Below are 27399 nucleotides of genomic sequence, written 5' to 3' on the forward strand. Positions count from 1 at the left end.
ATGTGCAGGACGTGTACATATTCAGTTGAAGATTTTTAAATTTTTGTTTCGAGTGACCAGAATGGAGACGATTAGAAATGAATATATCAGAGAGACAGCTCAGGTTGGAGACAGAAAGGCAAAGTGACGTCTTCATTCTCTGCTGACCGCAGGTTTCCCCAACCTTATAAATAGTATATTTGCATGACTGAATCTAGCACCACTGACTAACAATGGGCCGTGAGATCGACGAAAATATCAGTAGATGAGCAGTTTCTGAACTACTCAGATTAGCCTATCTAACACCAACAACCATGCTGCGTTCAAAGTCGCGTAAATCACATTTATTCCCCATGCTGATGCTTGATTTGAACCGATCCTGCTGACCATGTCTAAAGGCCTAAATGGATTGAACTACTGTCATCTGATTAGATATTTGAGCAGTTATACAGATGTATCTAACCATTTGAAACCCAGAGTTGAAGCTTTAAATGAAAAATGTACTTTCAATTCAAAAAAATGCAATTAACTCATTGTTGTGTTGTCTGCACTTTATTAAACTGTTGGGAAAAACCCCCCACAAAAGACAATGAATACACACACACACACACACAATCAAAATCTCTCGCGCACTTAAAAGTTTTTACTTTTTAATTAAATGTGTGTAATTAAGATCTGACAAGTAATCTTCAGTCACATACAGTTTGTCCTGCTAATAACTACATCACAAGGGCAAATATTAGAAAAGGACCAACCATTTAATTTCTTCAGACATGTTTCAACAACAGATACCAGTATATTTTCAAGGCACTGTAATACTTCTGAGTACAGAAGTATGACAAAGTTACAAACACACCAATCACAGTTTTCTTTGAGTATTTGTACAGTCATTGAAGAATTAAAGATTAAGAAGAAATAAGGTAGCTAAAACTTCCAAATGAAACATTTTCTTGAACAAGAATCTAAAACTGCATAAAAATGTCCCAAACACAGAAATGTCTACTAAACAGTAACACACAAATGGCTTATGGAAAAAAAAAATGTTTCCACATCTGTGAATTTGAAAGGGACCTGCAGGGTATCATCAGGCATCCATGTGCCCTGCAACTACAGTGCAATGTCCTCCCTGCACGTGGACTTAAAAGTAGTATAAAACAACGACACACCCCAGTGACCACAGCTGTCCATGTGCGCATCCACGTGGGAGCATAATCAGCATCACGGTTAACATCAATAAACAAACCATTTCTTACTAATCTTTTCAGTTCAATGTGCCATCTAAAGAGTGCTGGTTCATATAAGTTGTTGGAGTTAACCACAGAAGCTGTTCTCAGAGAAATGAGTGCAGACACCCTCCAGGAAGCCCCTGACACGACAGGAACATCTACACTACACAGTCTGCTGGTGGTATGTTTGGGGAAACTGAAAACAAAGACCAAATATATTCCTCTGAGCCCTTCACACGTCACCACGCTCTTGCAGTTTCAATGCCTGAGAGAATCGTTTGCTACTCAGACTGCATTTAAAGGCCATCTAATATTTATATGAGAACACAGAAAAAGAAAATCTTCCCCACCTCTCTAGTAGTTCCTACTCGCGGCATGAGAATCAATCAATAGTTGACATTTATGGAAGTTAAACTGTTAACTCTTGCATCAACACCAGAATGCCTTTATTTATCAGTTAGTGGTTATTTTTTAGTTTCTGTTTTATTTAATTTATTCTGTCTGTGTAGGTTGTGGTGGTTGTGGTCAAATAAGGTCAAACTTTCATAAAATGTCTTTAATCTTTAAAACTGATTAAAAGTCTGCTGCCTTTGTTTTTTGCAACATTTAGGAATTGTTACTGCTGTGGGGGATTCTAAATATCTAATTATACCTCTGACCTCACTTTTACATTTCACATCTACATCACATATGGTCGTGAAAAAGAGAATGAGCTGCCTAGTCAGAAAAATTAGATAATAAACTCAAATTATTCATGTCCAGTTATTTACAAATCAATACCTATTATCTGTTACCTATCAATACATATTACCCACTACTATATGTTTTTTTTTTTTTTTCAAAAACACAATAATATTCCCTTAAAAGTAAATAATCTCCAGAGCAGTGCTTCTTTTTTTAGGTTAATTGTGATCATGCCATTAGGAAAAAAAGACATAGAAACTTTTTTCAAAAATAACAGTTACGATGTTTTTTATGTTTAGATTTCCCAGGAGATGAAGTTTGTCACATTAATGGGACAAAATGTCAAATTATATTAGTTTTATGTGTAATATCTCACAAAGAGGTGTGCGTCCAATGGAAAAGCAAGACAAAGCAAACGATAAATGTAATGACTCTAATGCATCTGCCCCCCTGTAATCCAAATCAGAGGGCTTTTTATGTTTCTGTTCATTCACTCCAATAAAACTGTCAAAGCACACTTGTAAAATAAAAGGTTCATGCAAATGTTCAAACTACCGCAGTCCATCTCTGAGAGCTGCAGTATCTGATCGCTATCTTCCTTGCAGGTGGATCTCTTCATGTATTTTGAGGTTACCAAGCGCCGTGAAGCTTTTACCGCACTGCCTGCAGCTGTACGGCTCCAGCCCGCTGTGGAACCGCTCGTGTCTGAGGCAGTTGTCCTGCCTCGAAAACATCTTACCGCAGATTTTGCAACTAAACGGCCTCTCCCCGGTGTGCACGCTTTGGTGCGTCCTCAGCCGGGTCTTCTGGGTGAAAGATTTCCCACACTCGAGGCACCTGAAGCGTTTGGAGGGTTGGTGGGTGGCTACGTGTTTCTCCAATTGAAACAGGCACGAGAAACTCTTGTTGCACAAAGAGCAGACGTAGACTTTCTGATTAGGTCTGCACACCTTCATCACCCTTTTGGCTTTAAAGACATCTCTACTCTGGTTAGGAGCGTCAGCATTTGAACTTGCTGAGATTGCTGCGGCTGTTTCCACGTGAGGCAGAGGGAGTAACGGCTCAGCTCGCAAGCAGTCACCCTGACTGCCTGCAGGGGGTGAAATACATCTGAACTCTTTAGTATGAACAGACTCTAAAGCGATGCCTCCCATACACGCGGGGTGCGTCTCTACCTCCGCTCTCACTGGCGCGCCTGCAGTTTCCTCTGTGGTAGACAGTAAAGAATTATAGGAACTTTCTGTGTTGCTCTGAGGAGAATACTGATCAGCGCCAGAGGGGAGGATCTGCATGTGCTGCTGCAACGCCACAGGGTTACTCTCAAACATGCTACAAGCAGGCCACATCAAGTCATCCTGCTCTGCCTTGAAGCAAACACCTGTTCTCGCCGTGTTGTCTTCTGTTTCGATGTTAGCAGGTTCATCCTCTGGCTCGTGCTTCACCACTGGCCAGATGTTTTGGCTCTCTTCTGTCACATTTTGGGCAGTTTTTGGTTGAAGAGACACTGCAACCATGTCCTGAGCTTCCTTTTTGTCTGCATTTAAAAGGATGACAACCGTGTTAACACTCGATTTCAATTCTCAACCAACAAATGCAAGTCAACAGAGCATCTAACCAGTTTCACCAGTAGAAGTGTTTTAGTGCTGCTGTTTACTGGAAATGGTTAGACATGTCAGCCACAAAAGGATGCTTCCTGATAAACTCAGGTTTTACAAAGTTTAGAAAGTCCCTGATATACTGCAATAAACTGTTTTTATCTTCATAAGTTCTTGAGTTTTATCTGACTGATATATTGCTAAAAAAGATTCAGTCAGTTTAATCTGAAAATGAAATGAATGTCAAAGAAAATGAATTTCTTTGATTCATCGAATTGGACCAAGACATAATAAAAAAATATCCCAGCAGTTAGAAAGACAGTGTACAGAAATTTATATTTAACTATCTTTATAAATGAACTACAAAGACTAAAATAAATTGTTGGTAAAGGATTCAGGCACCTATAACCTATACCTGTACATACAAATTTCGGTTGTTTATGTTTATAGGACCACCCTGTGTCTTCCTTTTATATTTTATTTTCCCTTGCTGTAAGAGCTCTGTAACATCGAAATTTCCCATCGGTGGGATAATAAAGATTTATTCTATTCTATTCTATTCTATTCTAATGCACTCTTGAGCCTTAACCTCACATCAGATGACCTCAGTGGGTCAGATGATAGGGTTAGGCAAGGTCTCAACGTGGTTTCACCTAAAACATCTGGAGGTAATGACCTTGGCTTATGTCATGAGGAAGTGAAGAAGCCCCTTGGATGAGGGGTGAAAGGACTAAATGAAACAAAAAGAAATGGAATGTGGGGCCTCCCTGCTGCTGCATTGGTGGTTCTTTGTGTCCGGGGATGGGCGTCCAGGTACGCACTGGCTCACTCCTGGTGGCTGCTTGTCGGGGCCTGGAGCCTGGGGCTCGCTCGGCCTCTGGGCTTGGGGCTCGGTCACTCAGGCACAGCTGGCTGCCGGCGGAGCTCACGGGCACGTCACTGCAACCCCCCCTGGCTTCTGCTCCGCGGCTGCTGAGTGACCCCTCATCTGGGGCTCTCCTCAGCTCTTTCCGGGAGAGTGGCACGGCTGCCCCTCTGTTGGTCTTCCTTAGTCTCTTGTGCTCTGAGGGCCTCTGGATGTCTGGAGCCTGAATCTCCTCCATACCTGCTTCATGCCCTGGAGGACGAGGCTATGGCCCCCCACACCCTCTAGCAGGGACCTTTAAAAGGGACCTTTTAAAACAAGTGCGTTCATGCTCACAGGTGTACACACGGGTGCTCACACACACACAAACTACACCCTTTTTGGCTCCTACCTCAAAGCACACTGTGTGCTGTCGATCCTACGTGCTGCACAATAATGTTTAATATTTAGTATTTACTGTTATATTCACATAGATCATCGTGATGTTGTTTATTCTATCGCTCTCTTTTTTTGCTTGTTTTCTCTATTTTTCTTTCTCAACAGGTGATCCAGGTCATTGATATATGTATTTTTTGTCTGTTTGTTTTGTTGGTTTTTGTTTTTTGCCCTTTATCACAGTTTCTCTTCCCCACTGTTTTTCTTTCCCTACCTCTCTTTCTCCCCTTTCATTTCCCCAGTGACGTCTGTCCCATGTGTAACAAGTGAAAATAAAATAAAATTAACACTAAAAACAAAGTGAATCAAATAGACCAATACGGCAGGGCCGGGATGGTCCATTTGGTAAAGTAAATCCTTTGGACAACTTTCTTGGCCTTTAGACAATAATTCTGATCTCAAAAGAACCAAACGGGACAGGCGCAAAAAAAAAAGTCCAGTAGCTTTCTCCTTAGACTGTTACTGCTTGACATAAGCTATGGAACGCCAGGACTGCCATAATGAATTAATTAAATACACCATTAAATAATTAATTAAATGTGGCAATAATTAATTAAAATTGGAATTAATTAATTAAATAAATAGTTATGACACATGTAATTAATTAATTATTGACACATTTAATTAATTATTTATGTATTTCACATTTTAATTAATTATTGACACATTTAATTAATTAATTATTGACACATTTAATTAATTATTTATGTATTTCACATTTTAATTAATTATTGACACATTTAATTAATTATTGACACATTTAATTAATTATTTAATGATATATTTATTTATTTCATTTTGGCAGTCCTGACGCCTGGCTCTCGTCATGAAATAATTTTATCTGTCAGCCTCACCCATCAAACTCAGGGGGCGGGGTTAACGCTGCCCATGCAGCTTCTCTAACATTTGATTGGTTGCCGTGCAAAGTAAGTCAAAACAGGTCGATCCTAGATAATCGATTGCTTGTGTAGACTTGGGGCAGCCAGTTATCCCAGAATGCAGATCAAATCACAGGCCGTTTTTCTGTCACCAGCTACACTTTTAACAGTGTTTTAGCCGCGAATGTCGCGCCGTATGTCTGGTCAGGTTGTCAACATAGAACATGTTTGCAAAAGTGCTCAGATGTTTTCAGAGATTTCACTAGCTCTGCTAACAGTTAGCATGCAGAGCGCACCGAGGGGGTACATTAACCGGTTTGTTTACATATTCCACTCTCCGTGTTCCACATGTTGCATTCGCAGATTCTCATTTTCACCGAACGATCGTCTCTTTCCGCCTGGTCTTGTGTCTCTGTGCTTCTGTAACATAAAGAACGAGCTGACATTTTTCTCACGAAACCAGCGATCAGCTCAACAGACCCTCAGTTTACCTGCATGCATCCTCCTCCTCATCTGTCAGCTGTTTAACACCTGCTGCTAATTCAAGAAACACGCCTAGTTACCTGGTGATAGTCACAGTTTAACTGCACAAGATAAGTAAATATAGTATTTTCCCCGAGCGCAGAGCTGCTGGAGCTCGTTTCCTTACAGAGCACTTTATAGGCGAACAGCTTTATCAGCGGCTGATGTCCAATCACCGGCACACAGCTTTCAAACCTCAGCTGAGTTTTAGCTCTCAGTGGTTAAACGCTGGACTTCATTCACTCAGGTTCTGTCTGTCGGGTCACGTTTACTTCGCTGTTTTATTTACAACTGAGCAAATCGGTTTGGCTGAGGTTAAAGTTACGTTTCATAACTGCATAGTTTCACAGACGTTTAATGAACCACTGGCACATGTGTTAGACTGAACTATCATCTAAATATCATCTGTTTTTTAATAGTTATTCAACTGTATTCTAAGCACCAGCTGTCTGTTAGAATGTGATTTTTTTTTCTGTCTGTTGGCAGAGGTATAAAAATGCGCAGGAAAATCTGACGTGCATGGCAAACTTCACCGACGATATTTAGGGAGGAATAAACACACATCAAACATAAATGAACCATTTGCCTGTCTCCATAATTGAGAGCATTTTCTCTTCTTATGTCAACACTCTCTCTCTCTCTCTCTCTCTTTTTTTTTTTTTTTTTTTTGCTTTTTCGGTCATGTTATGTTTACCTGTCAAAGGCTTGTTACAAACTATGAAACACATTGTGCAGACTTCTGGATGTTAGAAGAAAACGAATACTGCTCATGAATGAGACTAAAGGCAGGAAGGTGTCCTTTAAAACTAAACATGTTAATAGGACCTCCCTGTTTATATCATAGTTTATGATATAGCACGTGTATTTCAGTAATAGCCTGCTGAGGCCACTATACGTGCTGGCCTCATATCAAATGTGAAGGCAGACTGAGTCTATGTTTGACGTTTGTTTATATCTAATCTTCCTTTTCAAACATTTAAACAGCAGCGAGTCTGCAGCTGAGGGAATACAAATTCAAATTGTCGGAACAGGTTTGCTCGTTTCTTGGATTCATTTGGTGATTTATTAAATGTATAACTGTGTGGTGGGGCGTGGTCTGCGGTGCCGTGCAGGGAGGGCGGACGCACCTGCACGGCATCCTTAATCACGCCCGCCTAGTTAAAAACACGGGGACTGAGGGGTTTGGGGGTGTTGTGGTGTGGTGAGATGTAAATAAAGATGACTCTGAACGTTGCTCCGTGGTCCCGCCGTGTCTTATTCACGCCACATTGGTGCCGAAACCCAGGAGGCAGCACGGCGGGTCCATATCGGAGCCAGGGAATGGAGGAGCTGGCCCAGAGGGTGGCCGAAATGGCGGCCGCCCAGCGGGAGCAGGCGGCGGAGGTGCGTCGCCAGCAGGAAGAGCTGCAGGACCAGTCCGAGCGGCACCTGGAAAGGATTGGGGAGCTGGCGGCGCTGCTCTGGGCCTGGGCGCCACCCCCACAGGTGTGTCCCGAGGACAGTGAAGCGGTGGAGGAGCCGCGTGAGGCACCTCAGCAGCCGGAGGTGGCAGACGAGGCGCGCGGGGATCTGCGCCTGCCGGAGGAGGGGGAACAGCCAGGTGAAGGGCTGCTCCTGCCGGGAGTGGTGGATGAGCCGCTCCAACCGGAGGCGGCAGACGAGGTGCGCGAGGGTCTGCGCCGGTTGGAGAAAGAGGAGCTGCACGAGGGGCTGCTCGAGCCGGGAGTGGCGGCGGAGGGAGCAGTAGTGACGGAGGAGTCGCGCTATGGGCTGCTCCAGCAGGGAGCGACAGCGGTGACGGAGGGGCCGCGCAAGGAGCTGGAGGTCCCAGTGCCAGGGGAGCTTGCTCGAGTGGAACTGGCGAGCGAGGCGGGCGCCACGCTTGAGATCGCCGTGCTCGCCAGACCGGCCTCACCACCACCAGAGGCCTGTACACGCCACACCTCTGCCCAGCCACCTGTGAGCTGGGGCTCACGCTTGTGCCGGCCGCGCCGGGTGCACCTGTCACGTGTCCGACTTCCGAACCAGCTTTGCCTGCGCCGCTGGATTCGCGGGCGGCCGCCTGAACTCGCACCTCCCCGTCGCTTGGCCGGGGCCTGGGGGTGCCAGCTGTCCGGGCTGATTCCCTCTCCCACTGGCGGTGGGGGAGTAGGTTCGGCCGGATGGCTCCCCGGCCTCAATCGGGCGATGGGGGTATGTGGTGGGGCGTGGTCTGCGGTGCCGTGCAGGGAGGGCGGACGCACCTGCACGGCATCCTTAATCACGCCCGCCTAGTTAAAAACACGGGGACTGAGGGGTTTGGGGGTGTTGTGGTGTGGTGAGATGTAAATAAAGATGACTCTGAACGTTGCTCCGTGGTCCCGCCGTGTCTTATTCACGCCACAAACTGTTATTCTAATCTGCTGCTGAGTCTCTTACACTTTTCTTTATGCTGTATATTTTCACGTCTCTGGAATAGTTGGCAGTTAGATAGTCAGCTGGGAAACTTTGTGTTGACTCATGGAGCTGAGGATATCGTGGATATGCTGACCTCGCTGCGTGGTGTACAGAGCGAGGTCAGCATGATTAATATTCACAATAAAAATATTAGCCGAACATCATGAAGTCTGTATGTGTTTCATAGTGTCGAACAACCTTTGTACAGTTAAAGCCAGCAGTTACTACATGACGGAAACACCAACGTTATCTCTTTTATGTGTTTATACACAGGTCACGCTGATTACTGAACAAAAACCCAAAGATCAGATGTTAAACAGATTTATTTGCTCTCTCTCCTCCTTAAACATGGTTTTAATGTTAGTTATAATTCAGAATTGGCGACTGAAACACGTAGGACACATAAGAACATCAGGAAATAAAACACCGATAAATATAACCTCAGTAAAAGAAGTCAGCGGGGGTTACTACAGCTGTGTACCGGGGCCTGCGCTTTGTTGGTGGGATTGCTTGCGAGGCGAGCGGGTCTATTCCACGCTTTGCCGTGAGACTGGGACGACATCTCCGAAATCATCGAAACACTTTTGCAAAGAGGCTGTATCTTGACAAACCGACCAGACACATGAAGATTAAACCACTACATTCTCGGCTAAAAAAATATTAAAACGGTATTTGGTAACACACAAACAGGGTTTTTCAAAGCTCAGTTCTGTTAGCTTCCACATGCCGGTTGTTGTGTGCTAGAAACAATGGCCACCAGGCCAAAGCAATGGTTTTGACTCGATCAGCGTTAACCCCGCCCCCTGAGTTTGATGGGTGAGGCTGACAGATAAAATTATTTCATGATGAGAGCCAGGCGTCAGGACTGCCAAAATGAAATAAATAAATATATCATTAAATAATTAATTAAATGTGTCAATAATTAATGAAATGTGTCAATAATTAATTAAAATGTGAAATACATAAATAATTAATTAAATATGTCAATAATTAATTAATTAAATGTGTCAATAATTAATTAAAACGTGAAATACATAAATAATTAATTAAATGTGTCAATAATTAATTAATTACATATATCATAACTATTTATTTAATTAATTAATTCCAATTTTAATTAATTATTGCCACATTTAATTAATTATTTAATGGTGTATTTAATTAATTCATTATGGCAGTCCTGGCGTTCCATAATAAGCAGGGCATCCTCCATCTGTGCTTTTAAGTCTGGACTTTAACTTCCCTTTACTCTTTCCATTTGAAATGGATTTTCAAATGAGGAGTGGAATCACCATTTTAAATGTTATTAGTAAATCGTGGGTTTTTGAAACCATTTACTTATTTCTATTTTTTCATATTGAGTTTAAAAAAAAGATTTTGAAAATTAGTTTTTTAATTTGGAATTCGAAAATAGTTTTTGAAATGAGGTTTTTATTGAGAGTTTAATTCTTTTTTTGTGAAATTCATATAAGTATTTATTGATGGATTACTAATTAATTTTGAAAACTAGATTTTAAAAGTGTTTTTATTTAAAATAAACTACTGAAGTAATGTATTATTTAATAATGTTTGAATAAATACAATTATTTCAAAAATGAATTTACAAATGCAGAATTCATTATTTAAGCACAGAATTCTTTGTTTTGATGCGTGTGGCTCTTGTGGTCCTCCATTAATCAAAGCAACGTTTCAGTGTGCTTTATGAATACATTTCACTTACTAATGATTCATACTTCAGCCGAACCTAAACTTGAACCATCACAACATGACAGGGATGATCATTTATGTTCTAATGTGCAGTAAACCTTTTTATAAGCAAAGGAAGTTAAAATTTGAGATTTTTTTGAGTAAGGTTCGTTTAGTCGGTTCCAGATGTTGCCGTTTCTTACCCGTTCGGAGCACCAGTTCCTCGGCTGTAGTCTGCGTATGTTTGGCTTCTGTAGCTGTGCTTGCGGCAGCTTCTTGAGCTTTCTTGAGCTCAGCCTCTATCAGCTTCAAACTTGCTCGGAGCTCCTGATTCTCATCTTCCCTCCGACTCAGCTCCAGGCGCAGGACCAGACTCCCGTCTTCCACCAGCTTCGTGATTTCTGCCACCGCCGCCTTCGCCAAGACGTCCATGATGGCTGCGACCTGCGCAGGAAACGACGAGGGAAAAGACATCCTATGACCCGAAGATTAAACCTCAGCTATAAGCTGAACTACCAGCTGATGCATGTGGTGAGATCCAACTCCCCTGCTGTTATTTTGGTTCCCTTCCGGGAAAATGAAAAGGCGGATATGATGTAAAACCGACGGCTGTAAAACTTCTAATAAACATAATGATGATTATAAATCTCTCATAATAAACGGAGCAGTGTTCTCTAATGTGTCTTATATATATATGTATATATATGTGGATGTGTGTATATGTGGATATATATATATATATATATATATATATATATATATATATATATATATATATATATATATATATATATATATATATATACAGATAGATACACACACACACATCTCTCTCTATGTATATATATCTAGAGATAGATAGATAGATAGATAGATAGATAGATAGATAGATAGATAGATAGATAGATAGATAGATAGATAGATAGATAGATAGATAGATGTATATATGTATGTATATATAAAGACACATTAGAGAACACTGCTCCGTTTATTATGAGGGATTTATAATCATTATGGCTCAGGTGGTGAGGTTGGTGGGCAGGGGTGGGGTGTGTGAGAACAGTGTTTGTTTGCAGTCCGAATGGCCCCGGGAAGAAGCTGTTTGTGTCTGGAGGTGTCGACCAGAGGGCAGTGGGCCAAACAGGTAGTGAGTGGGATTCAAGGGGTCACCTGTGAAGAGAGGCAGAGGGCAGCCAATGTTTTTTTTTTGTTGTTGGTTTTTTTTTTGGGGGGGGGGGGGGGGGGGGAGGGGGTGTTAATTACCCTCTGCTCATCCTTCCTGTTGTCAGTTGTGGCCACTGCGTACCAAACACCCAGATAGTTGGAGTCCACGCTCTCCACTGAGGACCAGTAGAAGGCTAGCAGGAGCTTCTGGTTCAGGTTATTCTTCCTTACGACGCGGAGTTATTTCAGCCGCTGCTGGACCTTATTCTTTATCTTATGGTCGACGGAGATGTGAGTGCCCAGAAACCTAAAGATGGAAACAGAATCCAACCATTCTCCCTTTATAATAAGAGGGGAATGAACCTGTCTGTGCCTTATGAAGTCTATTATGAGTTCTTTTGTTTTAAAGACCATCAGCTTCAGGTTACAGAAGCAAAACAGAATACATGTGTGTGAGTGAGAGGGAGGCAGGTAGAAAAAGGTGAATATGTAAGGAGAAAAGGTAGTGCAAGGTGGATAAATGCAAGGGGTCAACCATCAAAAGCAATGAACAGTGAAGTCGAGTTATTTTTCAAGTGATTTTTGAAGCTTGAAGAAGTTATTTTAATGGTTTTTTGTATTTTGTAAGCAAATACCAGCAGCATTTTTATAACGTAACAATAAAGGCTATTTATAACTTCAGCACCAACACTTTGTTTGCTCTGATAAAGTTTAAATAAAGAAGGATTGAAGAAGACACAGCATATTGAAAACATGTTTTATTCACACAATGCAAAACAACTTTGGATCTGTTGACATCATATTCCTGCTAAATGATATGATATAGTCAATGCATCTTTTTAAACACATTTGTATTTGGCATCAAACCTCTATTTTTATGTACACTTTTCTGTAACGAGAGAGAAAACTCGTTACTCGTGCAAACACCGAGTGTAACAGGGAGTGTATTCAATGCGAATATTTTTTACTTTTAGATTAGCAACCCAGACTCTAGCAGTTCATCCAGATGGTTTGTCACACTGGAGCAGCACTTCGGCACTTCAGTGTTTGTCATCTGTTTCAGTTTATTCCTCTTAATATCAGGATTCAAGATGCTGACCGCGTAAATCCAACCCCAGCATCTGATTCCCTTTATATCATCTCAGCGGTCTATTCTGTTCTGGTAAATGAACGGAGAACAAATCTTCCCTTGAACAATATTTATATTAGACAACTATTGGTTATGACTGCACGTCGAGTTTATGCATTCTACAAAGAAACACAGAAACGGCTAAATCAGTTGCCTTACTCAAGCAGGGCTGCTGTTGCTGTAATGTATAATGGAATAAATTCACCCCTCTATATAAGAAAATACAGCCTTTAACTCTGTGTGGGGAAAACTAGTTTGTACAATTCAAACCTCTACGTCACTTCCCCAGCGCGTCTGCCTCCGCCTCTCCTTCTCTCACCCTCTCTTTCTCTCTCCTCATGGTTGCAATGGCCACAGCCTCATCAAAGCACATGCTGAGGGGACTGTTTCTGACTTCGGCCCTGTCCCTCCTCCCCTCTCTCTCCCGGCTATCTCCCCTGAGCTTTGGACTCTCTTTCTTCTCAGAGCCCTCGTCGCTCTGGTCTCCGTCCTTGTCCTGCTCTCCTGGGACTCTCAGCGTGTTGTCTCTCCCTCTGTCGCCGTCTCTTCTCTCTCTTTGCTGCTGCTGCTGTCGGATGGTCAGGGCCGTGATTCTGCAGTGCTGCGGCTTCGGAGGCACCACCGGCACGGCTTTAACTTGGTAGATCTTCGGCTGTGAGGAGACCAGCGTGCTTCCGACACCCTCTAAGGGGCCGTCACTCTTCTCACTCTCTCTTCCCTCTTTCATATCAGAGCCCACCTCTTTAAATTGGTTATCTTCACTTGGCGCAGTTTCAAGTTGCTCATCGGCTGTCTGTTTACCATCGCTCTCATTCTCTGGCTGATCTGAAAACGCTTCTGCTGTGACATGTTCCTGAGAGTCTTCCTTGCTGGCCATCTTCTCATGAGTTTCTCTCTGGGTCTCATCTTCGTTAAACTCTTGTTGCATTTCTAAACTTGTTGGCGCTCCTTCAGCCGTCTCAACTGGTTCACCGTCTATTTCTATCATACCTTCCGTCTTCTTCGCCTCCTCTTTGTCGTCTTCCACCATTTCCTTTGATCCGTGCTCTTCGTCCTGTTCATCTTTTACCAAATGTTCTTGCCCAACATCACCCTCCCTCTCAGACTGCGCCTTTTCCTCATCTTCTATCACTTCAGATACAATGTCCTCAAGTTCTTCCCAAATGTCATTGTGTGTCCCACAGATTTGGGTATCCTGCTCATTGCTACTGTCGTGTTCTCTGTCAGCTTTTCCCTCTGAGGTTTCTTCCCTCATTCTCTCGTCACTTTCCTCTATTTTCAGTACAAACTGTTCACACATGTCCTCCATTTCATTGCATATCACACCATTCTCCCCCTCCTTATTGTCTCTCTCTGTTGTACCCCCTCCATTACAGCTTCTGGTATGATTTGTTGATTCAGTTTCTTTCTGGTTCATCATTTCCTGAGATGGACAATCGCTGTGAGCAATTTCAACTACTTCCTTCACCTCCTCAACGCTCGTGCCAGCCACAGTGCTGGATTCGTCAGCGTCCTCGGTGACTGGCAGTGGAAACTCTGTACAGCAGGTTGTTGAGGATATTTCACTTTCAGTATCTTTCATAATATCCAGATGTTCCTCTGTTTCTCTGCTGCAGATAGTTAAGAGACAAAAACAGTTTAGACGCGTACAATATAAGTGAGACTTTAAGACATATTAACGTTTGTTTATAGAATTTTTTGAGCTCTAATTTTGAGCTTCTTCTTTAATATTTCTTCCTGATTTAATTAAACTTGTAGCAGTTTGTTCTTGTAGCATTTCTCAAGCTGATGACACAAAGTTTAATGTATCAAAAGAGAATTCCCCTCAGTTTGTTATGATTTTCTAATGGAGGGACGGGAAGGACATGTGGTGCTATCTGCCACACTGTACTTTTAATCTTTTTCCACCATGGGGTGCACACAGGTTTCAGGCATTAGCCTTCAAATCATCCAAGTAGTGGCCACTGTGACCACACAACTTAACTACAGGATACTGGAAAACAAATCACCACAGCAAAACAAGAGTGAAGTGATTATAGTGTCTTTTGAAAAGTGTGCAGTTCGGTTTCTTCTCCAAAATCAGCCACAAAAACATAACTGACATGTAAACCTTTTCAAGTTTATATGTTAAGCATGCTAGCACTATTTACATCTTTCTCATTCATGTGGAATAACGTTTCTCATAAGTAAGGTCAAATAGCCTGTTCACTCTCCATTCTATTTCTGTTTGGCCTTCTCAAACTCCTGAGGGAAATATCTGGGTCATTACAGTCTAAAGGTTTCACCGGCTGACTGTTGTCTGGGTATATTCAGATTATTAGGTTGCTGGACCCAGTTGCAGAGAAAGATGAAAACAATAAGGCGAGTTTAAAATCAAAATAACGAACTGAAAGATGCTCAAACATCATATGTCAGACAGGTGGTGCAGAACCTGGTCACATTCTAATTAAACATCAAGCATTTAAGCTACAATCACACACACTGTTGTGGTTTTCTGACTCACTGTTAGTGTAAAATAACAGATAAAATAGTTGTTGTTGTGCTTTTTCTGTCTGCCAGTCAGGAAAGATTAAGACAAAAATGCACATGCATGGTAACTATAATGATAAATACTAAAATCTGAGATTGTAATCAGTTGTCACCTTTGCACGTCGTTTTCCAGCTGGTCTCCTTCCTGATGAACTTTAGTTTCCTCTTGTTTTTCTATCATCTCCTTTTCATCCAGTCCATTTTTATCTTCTCTGTCGTTCACTTCTACCTGCTCCCGCTCTCCCGTAGTTGTTTCTGTACATGCCGAATGTTCAGTTTTCAGTGATTGGCAGTCTCTTTCTTCAGAGCTCTCTATGTAATGCACAGAAACGCTATCATGAGGGGAACTTTCCTCTCCATCAGTTTCAGGTTCCAACCCAGAGATTGTGTTCAAAAAGAAATCCGGTGGAAGGCTTTTAACGAACATGCTCTCGTCTTCCTCGCTACTGTACTCGTTATCACCAATGTCATCCCCCATAGCCTCGTCTTCAGATGAAGACTCATCCGGTCCGTGGACAGGCGAGGTCATGTAAGGCAGGCTGAGGGATTTTGTGTGTCGACTGTGCAAGTCGAGACTGAGCGGTCTGTGTGGGTTTGACTCGCTGGGACTTTGAGGGCCTGGACGCAGGCGTGACTGTGGCTCTGGAGGACAAGGAGAAGTCTGAACTTGAGCCATTGATTCATACTCATCGTCTGAGTGACAAGGAGGTTCAACAGAGAACTCCTGCACCTATTGGGGAAAAAAGAGGAACCACATTAAAAAGCTTTCACAAATACAGCGTAATACTGCTCCTGTGCAAATAACCATTTTCTTCTGCAAACCTCCAACTTCTTATGTGCTAAGAAAGATTTGCAACCATAAAAAACACACCTGATAAGAGACACTGCAGTCCATATGGTCCATTCCACTGCAGTCCATTTGGTCCAGGAATTCAAAGTTGTCTTGAATGTAGCCAAACATATTCTGGTTGTCGCCTGCCACCTCTGTTGAGTTGAGAACATCAGAAGCATTGAACTCTCCATTATCTTCATGCTGAGTGTCCTCTGGCTGAAGCTCGGACGTCTCACTAACTTTCATTTCTGTCAATGAAACAACGATCATGAGTTAATGAGTTTCACGACTGAGTAAAATTCATTTGTTGCACTGTACTTGCAATAGTTTAATTCTAAGACAGCTGCAGAAAAACAAAGAGAAAAAACTAATTTCTGGGGAAAATACAAGCGTAAGATTATTGGGCTTATTTTTTGACTGATTCTCAAAATGTGCTTGGAGGAAATAAATAAAAACAAAAATGCTCAAGTATTTTAAAAGACTATAGTCAAAGGTTGGGGCAAAAAAGACTTAGAGCAGTTGAATGGATGTCATCCTTCAGATTACCCTAATGTGGTAATTTGCACAAAACACATACAGAAGTCAGATTGGCAAGTATTTGGTATTCCTGTTAAAGGGCACCATCGAAAAAGTTGAAGGTCAAACGTTTGACCCGTTTATGAAACTTAGCAGAACTGTTTGTGGAATTTTATATAAAACCACATTAAAACTCAGGGTTACATTACAAAAAGTCAACAAAGAGAAAAACCGCTAGTCCCCCTGGGAGTGTTTCCTCGATAGGTGCACCGGAGGTCTTGACTATTTGTACCAAATTTTAAAGAAATCTTTGTAGTAGCAGCTAAGACGTTTAAGTTTGAACCAGAAAATCAATAACTGATGTGCAAAACAGTTATTATTTGCAGTCCTTGTAAGAAAAAGTGGTCATTGTAATAAAAAAGTTCAAATTACCCATATATTCATCATCTTCAACATTTTGTTCAGCATTTTTGGCATCACCTTTGTTATCTTCTTCTGAGTTGGACAGGAGGCTTTTGGCTCGTTGTCTCTTAGGTTCATCTCCTTTCTCTTCTGCTCCTTTTTCCGTTTTCTCCTCAGCACCACCTGCTGCCACCGAATCCTCTGTCGTCTCCACGTCTTCTGCACTGCTTTTCTCCTTTTCACTTTTCACTTCCTCCTCCTCCTTCTTGGTTTCTTCCACATTCCATTCCATTACTCTGCTTACCTTTTTCGCTGCCTTTTCTGCTCCCGCCTTGTCACCCCCGTTTTTGTCTCTACGTTGTATGATCCTGTCAGCTCCGCCCCCTTGAAGAACCCCTAAAGCCAGGTTAGAGGTGATATGTAGTGGCACAGTAACCATGGTGGGTCCTGTGATGTGCATGGCTGCTCTCCGACCAGCTTTAGTGGATATTCCTGGAGATCTGGACTGGACAGTATCATTGCCTGCTAATCCTAAACCTTCTGGATCAAGAGCTGTGTAGGTACCCTGTACGCCTGCACCACCGCTTACTAGCCCTGTTCCCCTGCGGTAGGTCACAGCATATTCACTGGCACCTAATCCACCTGAAGATACTGGGAGCTCAGAGACAGCCTGAGGGGTGGTAGTGACAAGGGGAGACATGCTGGTGGAAGGAGGGCGCTGGCCAGGACGCCTGGTACCTAAAAATATAATGACAAATAAGTTTAGCCTAAGTGAAAGGTAAAGTTGAGTCTAAATTTTGATATTATCTGCAAACAATAATTTGAATCAACAATGAATCCTCCAAGATTGACAGAATCAAGTTTATGCATGATTATCCATGTTGAAACACCCGACTGTGCACCTTGGGCACTGACTTGATCTCAACTAATTTCACTGGGCTGGACTGAACCATGACCTCTTGACTGTATTTGTGCTTTTGGTGCTTTTTGGAGTATTTTGAGCTTATCTAATGATGTGGCTTTCTTTTTGCTTACTTGTATTTTTAAAAAAAACCCACAAAAGGTCTGTGCTCCAGGTTTGACAAGTGAAAATCTAGTAAAGTATACTTTTCACCAGTGTGGCAAAATATTCTCACAGCAGTTTGTAAAATAATCGTGTTTTTCCTGTTCACAAATATCCCATTTCTATGTTCACATACTTATTCATTCTATTTGTATTTATATTAGAGGGGAGGTCTTGATGTGTTACATTTCTACCTTCTGTTTTTCAAACATGAGTTTGTGTATGTCTGATACCAACTTCATTCATGTATTTTCTGTTGTGTTTTCATTTACTCCAAACGATCTTATATGTAGGGATTTTTTCCAGGTACACAAAATCATTTCTCTTGTTTAAGTGGAGAAAAAGTCCACATTTGGAGACTTAGGGATTGGAGGTGCCAATGGGTATTTTAGGACATTTATTTTAACTGCTCTATTAAGAGTTTGTTAGAGATTTGTTAGTTCCACATGGTGTACGGTAGGTTAAATATTAACAACAGCAGTGACTCCAGACATGCTCATAAAAGTATGGCACAAGTTTGACTATCGCATGGACAAATGGCCTGCTCAAAGTGGAGCACTTTTGAACACTGTAAATTTTCAGAATCAGAATCACGTTTTTTGCAAAGCTTTTACACAAACGGGGAATTTGTCTTGGTGTCATTGATACAGAAACAGAATATGTAGTATTTACAGTATATATAATCTATATTTCTCTATATAAATACACTAAATAAGAATATATACTAAATGCCTACAGATGTTAGAATATAAATTAAAAATTAAATGAAGGTTATGGGTGGGGAGGCAAAATGTAGGTAGAACATGATGTGCAAAGCGCTGTTTTGTATGTAAAACCTTAATAATATTTTAAGATTTACCGCAAGTTTCTACGTCCATTACTTTAAAAAACATAGCCTCTCCAAACTGAATGATTCATTTTGATACACTCTGTACATTAGCTTCAAATTTACGCTAGCTCTCATGGGAAAAAACGAATCAGCTGGTGTCTATAAACGTTAATGGATTTTACATTTTGTCACGAGACTGGGTTAAATTCTAGCATTTTACTTTGTGCTACTTAAGATTAATTTGCATGTGTCACTCTTTGCATTGCACTGATGCAGTCTATAAATGTTTCTAGCTAGCCATTCTTGCTAGTGGTTGTAGTTAAACCGCTAGTAAATGTGGTCACTTCTTACTTCAAAATATGACTTGTAGTCACTGCTGGTAAAGTACTCTGAGACATCAGTAAGACTAGAAAAATTAAAAGCACTATATAAATACCAGCACAGTCCAAAAACTGCAATGGGGATGGCTTAATTGCTTCAAAGCGGGACTTTACGAAATGGCATGTAAAAGTGCTTTTTTCTTCAAGACATTAGAAAACAAACTCCATTCAACTCTATTGTGTGGTGATGGTGGAAGAAGTTCCCAGTCAGCTGTTCACTATCACCAGATGCATTTAAATGAAATTTTATCTACTCGTTTTCTTCTTATACGTAAGCACTGTGAGTTCACATTTTAACAAACCTCAGAGTCTTACAGCTTAATCAAATCAAACAAATTAAATCAACATTTCAAATTCTTTATAGAAGAGTTTATATCTAAATAAATATGAAATTCACTTACTTCTTAACATTTTTACTGCATTTAATTATTTTTCTAAGTAACAAATTCATCATTTTAATGTTTCAGAAGACGATACCTTCATTTGGATAGGATGGGGAGCTGAGGGAGTCCATGCTTCTTGCAGGTCTCAGAGCAGGCCTTTCTTTCTCTGGAGCTGAAAAAATATAAAAATTATTTCTAAGATAAGTGAGATAATATATAGAGAGAAGCTGTTGGAACTGATCTATGGGAGACTTAAAACTGATGTCCAAAACAGCAGCCAGCAGCAACAGTTTTCTAAAAGTACATTAATAAAATGTGCCAAAATACAAACAAATTATATTTACATTTTTGAATGTCATTTTAAATGTTGCTATTTCCTAAAAGTGAGAAGAAATTAGAAAACAAACCAAAGAGAATAAAGTTGTCAACACGCAAACCTGTTTATGGAAAAGGAGAAATTAACTTAGTAGGAATAAATGATGTGACTCATTTCTATGTGAAGGTTTTGTACCTTTGGTTGAAGGTTTGTGTTTTCGCCGTGGATCCGGGAATCGTCCTCCAATGTTAAAGATGGACATCCACTTCCTGCCTTTAAGGGATCCTTTCCTCCTGAGGCGAGCAAGACACGCACATTTGCAAGAAGTTTATATGAAAAGAAATGTTATTTTCTAACATACAAGCATCACTTGTTCATTCACCTGATACTCTAAAAAGTGTAAGCGACTAAGATTTTGTGTATAACGGACAGTAATGGTGACCCAGATAAAGAAATGGTTTACTCACTTGTCTGTGCCTTCAATGATGGCATGGTAAGGTCTTATGGGAAGTGGACCATCTCCTGGACTGATGTTCCCATAGCTACAAGCTGGGGTGGGAACAGGCCGGAATAAACATTCCTCCGTGTTGGGGAATGCTGATGGGGATGGGAGGGACTTCCTTCTCTCGTTTGATATGTCTGAAGAGGTCAGAGGAAAGATTTTAAGCTGTGGTACATAAGTTTATCGCCTTTCTCTGCACGTGAGTGTCTGTGGATGCACATCTGTGTTCTGACCTGCATCGGGAAACAGCTGAGGGACGTGTGTGAGAATGAACTCCACCACGATGGACTGGACCCTGACCTCCATGAAGGCCGCAGTGCCATTGAATCCTGTCGCTTCAATGTCTTTAGACCTTTTCATACAGATTGATAGATTGGTTTACTGATTGATTATCACAACTGCAAGACATGACTATGTGCTAAAGGAGAAGAAGGAATGGATGAAAACAACAGAAGAACAAAGTGAAGCAGAAAAGGAACAAGGAACAGGTAAGCAAAGGCAGCGGTGCACTATACAAGGTTATTGAATCGCATACAATATAAATTAAAATTACAGTAACTTTCAGCAGTTTATATATATAGTATTTTCCCTCAGAATGAAAGCAGGTAGTGTATCCCTCAGTTCACAAGAGCACATATCTGAGACACACTGATTTTTCATTAACACACCTGAGCAGGTTGGGGGCCCAGACAATGGCCAGGTTCCTGGAGTGCATGTTGGTTTCTGACGAATACGAGGCCATTCTGACAAGATGACGCATGAGAAACTCCAGAGTCCTGTAGGACACACATGATACATGATCAGCTTTTAAATCTGCAGCCTTGTTAGAAACAGTATTATTTTACACATCAACCACATAATAATCAGTATTATCATCTGTAAATGTGGGATTAATGGTGGTTTTCGTAAAGGAAATACTGTTATTGGTCAGTTCTTTACTTTTTAATTGGTAACTGTACTGGACTTTTGGACTGTGTGATCCAACTAAGTGAAGTATTTCAGCCATGTTGAACTGTAATGAGAGCCCAGGGTAGACCCAGGGCTTTCTTGGCTGGCTTTGGAATGCCTTGCATGCCCCTGGAGGACGAGGTGGTTAGGGAGAGAAGAGTGTCGGCATCTGTGCTTATGTTTCTACCCCACGATAATAGATGGATGATGGCGGACCAAAACCGTGCAGTTAGGTTCTGGTCTGCCAGTTCAGCCCATTTATATGTAATTAAGCAGCTTCACGGGGTCCAGTGTTATTATCTGTAAATGTACAGTTTTGTAATATTTTCCTACATGTCTTCCTTGTGGCAGTGAACTAAAATCTACATATAGAAGAATTTACTAAAGCCTACTAATCTCTGGTGAAGTAATAAAATTGAGCTGATCTGTTGTGATAGTTACTGGAGAGAAATAAAAGGAGATGCCCTCTGCTTGTGTGCAGAAATACAGGTTATTATATAGTAAAAGTGGCTGTCATTGGGATGCAGAGGGTTGTACCTGTAATGAGGTGCTGGTAGCTCTTTCAGGACATCACCGATCTTTACTAGCCTCTCCTCCTCTAGCTGGATGGCCACAGCTTCCTGTTAGGATATGTGTTATTTTCTGTTTTCATGCCTGTAGACCAGTCAAGGATTTTATTTTGTTTTTTTTCGCATGTCTGAGATACTCACAGCAAATTTGTCATACAGCTGATATGTGAGCAGAGGGTTGGGCAGCTCTCTGAAATAAGCTTTACACAAAGAGCTGACACAGTGGATGTCCTGCAGGTACAAATCCTTGTTCAGTTCAGGATTACCATCACTCTCAAACTCACCCCTGTTTTGAATGATAATAACATAATCGAATATCCATTAAAATATATGTGGATTATATTGTTTATTTACAGGTAAAGGTTGACCACACACAGACATTTTACCTGAGTTTCTGGATATTGGATGACACTCCAGACAACCTGTAGATCCCATCAACAATCCCATGATGCTCCACAAACTCACTGCAGCATCGCAGCACCAGTGGAACTGTGAAAGAAGACTCAAATGAATAACCTGGATATTGGCCTAATAAAAGCATGGAACATGTTCAATCTGTCATCTTTAGATACAAATATTTAGATGAAACTTTATTAATCCCTCGGGTTGCTTCCTAAGGGAAATTCTGGAAATTCGGTACATATACAGTCAATAAGTCTATCAAATCTATAATTTTATAACTAAAGCATACTGATGACTTTTGACTATGAAAATTTGCCCGGTTTCAATTGGTCCACGGATCTTATTGATAATGATCCTCTGACATCTAGAGGTTCATGCAGAGCATCAGGCATATGACTCAAAGACTCCTCGATCAAAACCTATGAAAGACTGTTGTAATGAATATAATTTCCAGGGTTAAAAACCTTTTTAAAAACTTATTTTAGGGTCAAAGTCACCACACCATTTATACTATATATATAAAAACTTATATTGTGGTAGTTGAACAGGTTATTTTTAAGTACATTTCTGTAATACTGAGATTTGACAAATACAAACATGAAACTGATTTCAGCCACAGCTTTGTTGTTGTTTTGTCTTTGCTTATTGATAGTGAGAAAAATTAGCATACCAAACTATGACTGTGAACACAGCAAATATTCTGTCTGCTTAAAATAGTTATGTTTCCTTTGTCATTGTTGATATGTGGGCATTTAGCTTGAAGCACAGAAGTGCCAAAGACTACATGGATCCCTGAGAGGAATATTTCTGTTCTAAGGGTCACGGTTAAGTTGGCCAGGTGCACAGCAGATACCTTCCTCGTCCTTTCATCCCATTTATTGACATTATGTCCGATATTTTTTTGTTTATTTCATGTAAGTGGAAACATTACTGACAAGAAATGTGTTGCATCCCTGCTAAAATCTTAAAATACCAGAAAATAAAACAGAAGCTGAAGTGCAAAAATCATTGTTTCTCCAGTTATAGTACCACAAAAAAGTGTTTGCCCCCATCTGATTTCTTAGTTTGTTGCATATTTGTCACAGTTATATTTTATATGTTTCAGATTATCTAACATATTCTAATATTAGACAAAGACAACCTGAATAAATACAAAATGCAGCTTTTAAATTGTAATTTCATTGTTCAATTGTCCCCTAAGCCTCATAATTGGCTTTGCCACCCTTGGCAACAACAACTGCAATGAACATTTGTGATCACTGCAATGAGTTTTTCACTTTGCTCTGGAGGAATTTTGGCTCACTCATGTTTGCAGGATGAATTAATAAAGCCACACTGGAGGGTTTTCAAGCATGAATGGCCAGTTTAAGGTCATGCTAAAGAATATTTCACTATGACACTCCAACACCATTATTTTGGAGTTTTTTAAACCAATCAGAGGTGGACTTGCTGGTGTTTTGGATCACTGTCCTTCTTTTCAGCTCAACTCTGTTTGAGGTTTAGGGCATGAACTGTTGGCCAGACGTTCTCCTTGAGCATTTCTGGTAAAGAGATGGTTCCATCAGTTACAGAACGTCGTGCTGAAGCAGCAAAGCAGCCCCAGACCATCACACTATGCCCACTTATGACTGCTGGTCTGATGTTCTTCCAAAAAAGTCAACCTTTGTCTCATCAGTGCCAGAATACTTTCCCAAAAGTCTTTACCTTTTTTTTTTTTACTTACCCCCAAAGTAATTTGCCCTGCGATGTCCCACGCTTTGCCCACAATGAGTCAGTCGGGGTCACATTATAAAATGATTAAGACTTTTTCAAATGTTTGACTCAGCCTGGTGTGGTTTGACAAGCAAAGTCATAATCTGAACGTTGGCCTTCACGACTTGCCTATGCTTTTAAAAAAAGCATAGGCAAGCACTTTACTGCAGAGTGAGATGCTAAAGAGTTGAGAAACATGAGAAATATCCCATGAAATGTGCTTAATAGCAGGTTGCTTCAGTTTAGTAACACTTCTATGACATGTTTCATTTACATGGTATAAACGGTACTTCTGCTGATGTCTGACACCCATGTGTAAATGATTTATCTCTGCAGGATTGTGTTTAATGCAATGACACGTGGAGAAAACAACAATAAGAGCAGGACATGTTTTCTAGTCAGGGTTGCTCACTTACCCTCTTGACCAGAGGTATTTAGATGCTCCAACAGATCACATCCAAACACCTTCTCTTTGTTGCCCCCTTTTCTTCGAACTCTCCTCATCTCTTCCTGTCTTCTCTTTTCACCTCACATTCAGACTGGTCCCCTCTACCCTGCTGGTGACGGTCAGGTTCACTGACTGTCTGTTCTGGATGCGTTGACCAAAATGGTTAAAGTGACGATGACTCTGATAAAACGTTGCACATTTCAGAGGTTTGACTGTGCTGCTGTTGCTTCTGTTTCCTTTGCTTCAGTGCATGTTGTTAGGTGCAGCTTGTTTCCTCTGTGAGCTGCGCTGCATTGGGGCTGTCACGTAAAATCGAGCGTTAGGACATACTTTGTTGTGTCTTCCTCCCTGCAAAAGCAGAAATGATAACGGTTTCGTTGTGGATATAGCAGTTTCACTTTTTAACAATGAACAATCTCACAGTTAAAATCAAACAAACTGCACTGAACGCTCGCCTTGCATATGACGCCTTCACTTCCCCCTGATGCACTCAATTTATTTTCGAATGAAAGGCCACACCCTTGCATCTGTACTTCTCGTATTCACTGAAAAGAGCCCCTGAACGTTTCGCTCCAATCATGCTATAAGGTTTCTCTGAGGTGGTGGACCAACTTAAGCTTCTAATCTCCGCTCCTGCCTGAGGACTACGCTCACTACAGAGCCCGGTCTGTCCTCCCTGCCCTCATGTCAGGGCCATCGCGGCCCTGTTCTCATTTCAGCGGAAGTCGAGCACTGAACATATAGATTCACAGAGACGTTCAAACTCTCTCCCCACTCTCTCCATCTTCCTGACACCTGCCGCTACTCTCCTATCATCCACCACCCTCCCAATCGGTCCACGTTTTTGGAAAGACTTTAAATGTGATGAAACAAACAAATTAAAAAGCGAACACAAGTGTTCCTACCTTCACTCTGCATCGGCACACAAGTAGCAGCATAAAACGATGACGCAACAAACCACTAAACTTCCCCTGTTTAACTTCCTGAGTGTCTCTCCTTCTCTTGTGCTTTCTCTCTGTATTTGGCCCTCTGTTTCTCCGCCTCTGCTGAGTAGGGAAATCAGTTCATAGTATCTGTACAGTTCATCTATTTCCCTCACATGCGCTGCATTTGTCTCTCTGTGGGCCGACCTCCATCACCCTGACTGAAATAAGTAGATCTGAACGTACCTTAAAGATGAGGGATGAAATCTGATTACATTTTCTTCCATTTTAACAGTTTTACATCATTGCTACATATAAATATAAATATAAATATAAATATAAATATAAATATAAATATAAATATAAATATAAATATAAATATAAATATAAGTACCAGCAAAGTATCACATAGGGGCTGAAGAATTATCACCGGAGTTCCACACAGCTGTCATACAAAGATTCAGTATGTCAGTGAAATCATAAGATAAACTAAAGCTAGTCACACTGTGCCAATGAAGGAGAAGACAAACACATGAGCAAGAAAAGTAGTTCAGAAATGGTAAATGGCCTGTATTTATATAGCGCTTTACTAGTCCCTAAGGACCCCAAAGCGCTTTACATATCCAGTCATCCACCCATTCACACACACATTCACACACTGGTAATGGCAGCTACATTGTAGCCACAGCCACCCTGGGGTGCACTGACAGAGGCGAGGCTGCCAGACACTGGTGCCACCGGGCCCTCTGACCACCACCAGTAGGCAACGGGTGAAGTGTCTTGCCCAAGAACACAACGACCGAGACTGTCCAAGCTGGGGCTCGAACCGGCAACCTTCCGATTACAAGGCGAACTCCCAACTCTTGAGCCACAAAGAACACGAATGCACCACAAAGTAACAAAAGAGTCACAAAGCACTGCAGAGAAACATAAAAAGTCTAGTTGTTTGTGTGTGTGTGTGTGTGTGTGTGTGTGTCTACATTACACACTGTGTTGATGCTATTCTTGCAGTATCCTGTTATTTGAAATAAAGCCCTCAAAACATTATGTTTATGATGAGTTTCTGTGGACCTGCTGGGCTTTTTCCCTTTTACAGTTCATCACAGATGGTTTCTACTGTAAAAGGTTTAGTTGTAAGAATCCCTGTTAAAGCAGATAAGTGTGGAATACTTATCACACCTGATTGTTCTCCGACTGTTTTTCTCTATAGATGGTTTACCTTCCTTTACTTATTTGCATCTCTGAGCTACAGTTTTGTAACTTCCTGTATTTTAATATGCTCCATTGCTTCTTCAACTGTTATCGTGCAATTTTCTTGTTGTATCATCTCTAACAAATTGGCACAACATAGTCACCACTTATAATTCACTCTTAGGTCATAAGTAATGGGTTTTATATCAGTGCTTTATGCAGTGTTTTAACAATAACCTTAAATTTGCCAGGTTGTGCACTTGATTAATATTGCACATGTAATTGTTGGAAAATCTTTTAGTTAGTCTTGTGGATTTTAAGGTTTTGTATTTGCCAGTAGGTTATTGAGCCAGTACTCTGCAAGGCATTCCCAAAATTTATGAAGGCTGTAACTAAGAAATTACAAAGTGGTGGAGTACAAGAAGGACCTGGATTCACCCATCAGAGCTGGGACAGGCTCCAACCCCACTGCCACCCTGAACTTGATAACCAGAAGAAAATGGATGGATTGTTATTTCTTGCAACTTGGTCATTTTTATGGATGCCCACCTGTGTGTGTGTGTGGGGGGGGGGGGGGGGGGGGGGGTTAGTGTATATTTGCTGGTTTAGCCTCAGTTTAAGACTGTGTGTTTTATTTAAAAAACAATCTATTAATATTATCTAAATTTGATTTCTTATGTTTCTTTTCTTCTTGCCTCCTCAAGATTTTGTCTTCGTTGTGGAATTCCCCATTTAGTTACTTTCTGTTTTGTTTTGTTTTCTTAGTCATTAGTTAAACTTGTTTTGTTTTTGTTCTAATTAGTTTCAGTTGCATC

The 27399-nt window shown here is 41.1% G+C and overlaps 2 protein-coding genes across 3 annotated transcripts; both read right to left on the reverse strand.

Annotated features, from left to right (window-relative positions):
* Window positions 1-716: 716 nt before the first annotated feature.
* Window positions 717-10866, reverse strand: LOC146687302 (uncharacterized). Its single transcript, XM_085438095.1, has 2 exons — window positions 10510-10866; window positions 717-3423 (listed from the first exon to the last, which is right to left on the reverse strand). Exons 1-2 carry the CDS (start codon window positions 10778-10780, stop codon window positions 2480-2482), a joined length of 1215 nt encoding a protein of 404 aa, XP_085294221.1. The 5' UTR covers window positions 10781-10866; the 3' UTR covers window positions 717-2479.
* Window positions 10867-12213: 1347 nt separating this feature from the next.
* arhgap30 (Rho GTPase activating protein 30) lies at window positions 12214-25415 on the reverse strand. 2 transcript variants are annotated; one of them, XM_085439483.1, is made up of 14 exons: window positions 25376-25415; window positions 24439-24818; window positions 22255-22357; window positions 22010-22154; window positions 21837-21919; window positions 21020-21127; window positions 20585-20703; window positions 20317-20488; window positions 20045-20142; window positions 19628-19705; window positions 16957-17616; window positions 16000-16208; window positions 15242-15858; window positions 12214-14209 (listed from the first exon to the last, which is right to left on the reverse strand). In XM_085439483.1, the coding sequence occupies exons 2-14, from the start codon at window positions 24524-24526 to the stop codon at window positions 12877-12879; spliced, it is 3813 nt and encodes a 1270-aa protein (XP_085295609.1). In that variant the 5' UTR covers window positions 24527-24818; window positions 25376-25415; the 3' UTR covers window positions 12214-12876. The 2 variants fall into 2 exon arrangements, with proteins under 2 accessions (XP_085295609.1, XP_085295608.1); XM_085439482.1 differs by having other exon boundaries at window positions 16909-17616.
* Between the last annotated feature and the right edge of the window lie 1984 nt (window positions 25416-27399).

Source organism: Copadichromis virginalis, linkage group LG18 (assembly GCF_057382275.1).
Source record: "Copadichromis virginalis isolate Kocher_CV1m ecotype Utaka linkage group LG18, C_Virginalis_male_GT1.1, whole genome shotgun sequence".
NCBI lineage: Eukaryota > Metazoa > Chordata > Actinopteri > Cichliformes > Cichlidae > Copadichromis > Copadichromis virginalis.

Bases quoted from the DNA above. Each gene is read 5' to 3' on its own strand.
- LOC146687302 (XM_085438095.1), bottom strand. From the start codon at position 10,780: ATGTCTTTTCCCTCGTCGTTTCCTGCGCAGGTCGCAGCCATCATGGAC. The intron at 3,424-10,509 runs GTAAGAAACGGC...TTTTAAATGCAG, and splicing joins GGAACTGGTGCTCCGAACGG to ACAAAAAGGAAGCTCAGGAC.
- arhgap30 (XM_085439482.1), bottom strand. From the start codon at position 24,526: ATGAGGAGAGTTCGAAGAAAAGGGGGCAACAAAGAGAAGGTGTTTGGA. The intron at 17,617-19,627 runs GTATCGTCTTCT...TTATATTTTTAG, and splicing joins CCCATCCTATCCAAATGAAG to GTACCAGGCGTCCTGGCCAG. The intron at 16,209-16,908 runs GTAATTTGAACT...TTTCATTGACAG, and splicing joins TGAAGATGATGAATATATGG to AAATGAAAGTTAGTGAGACG.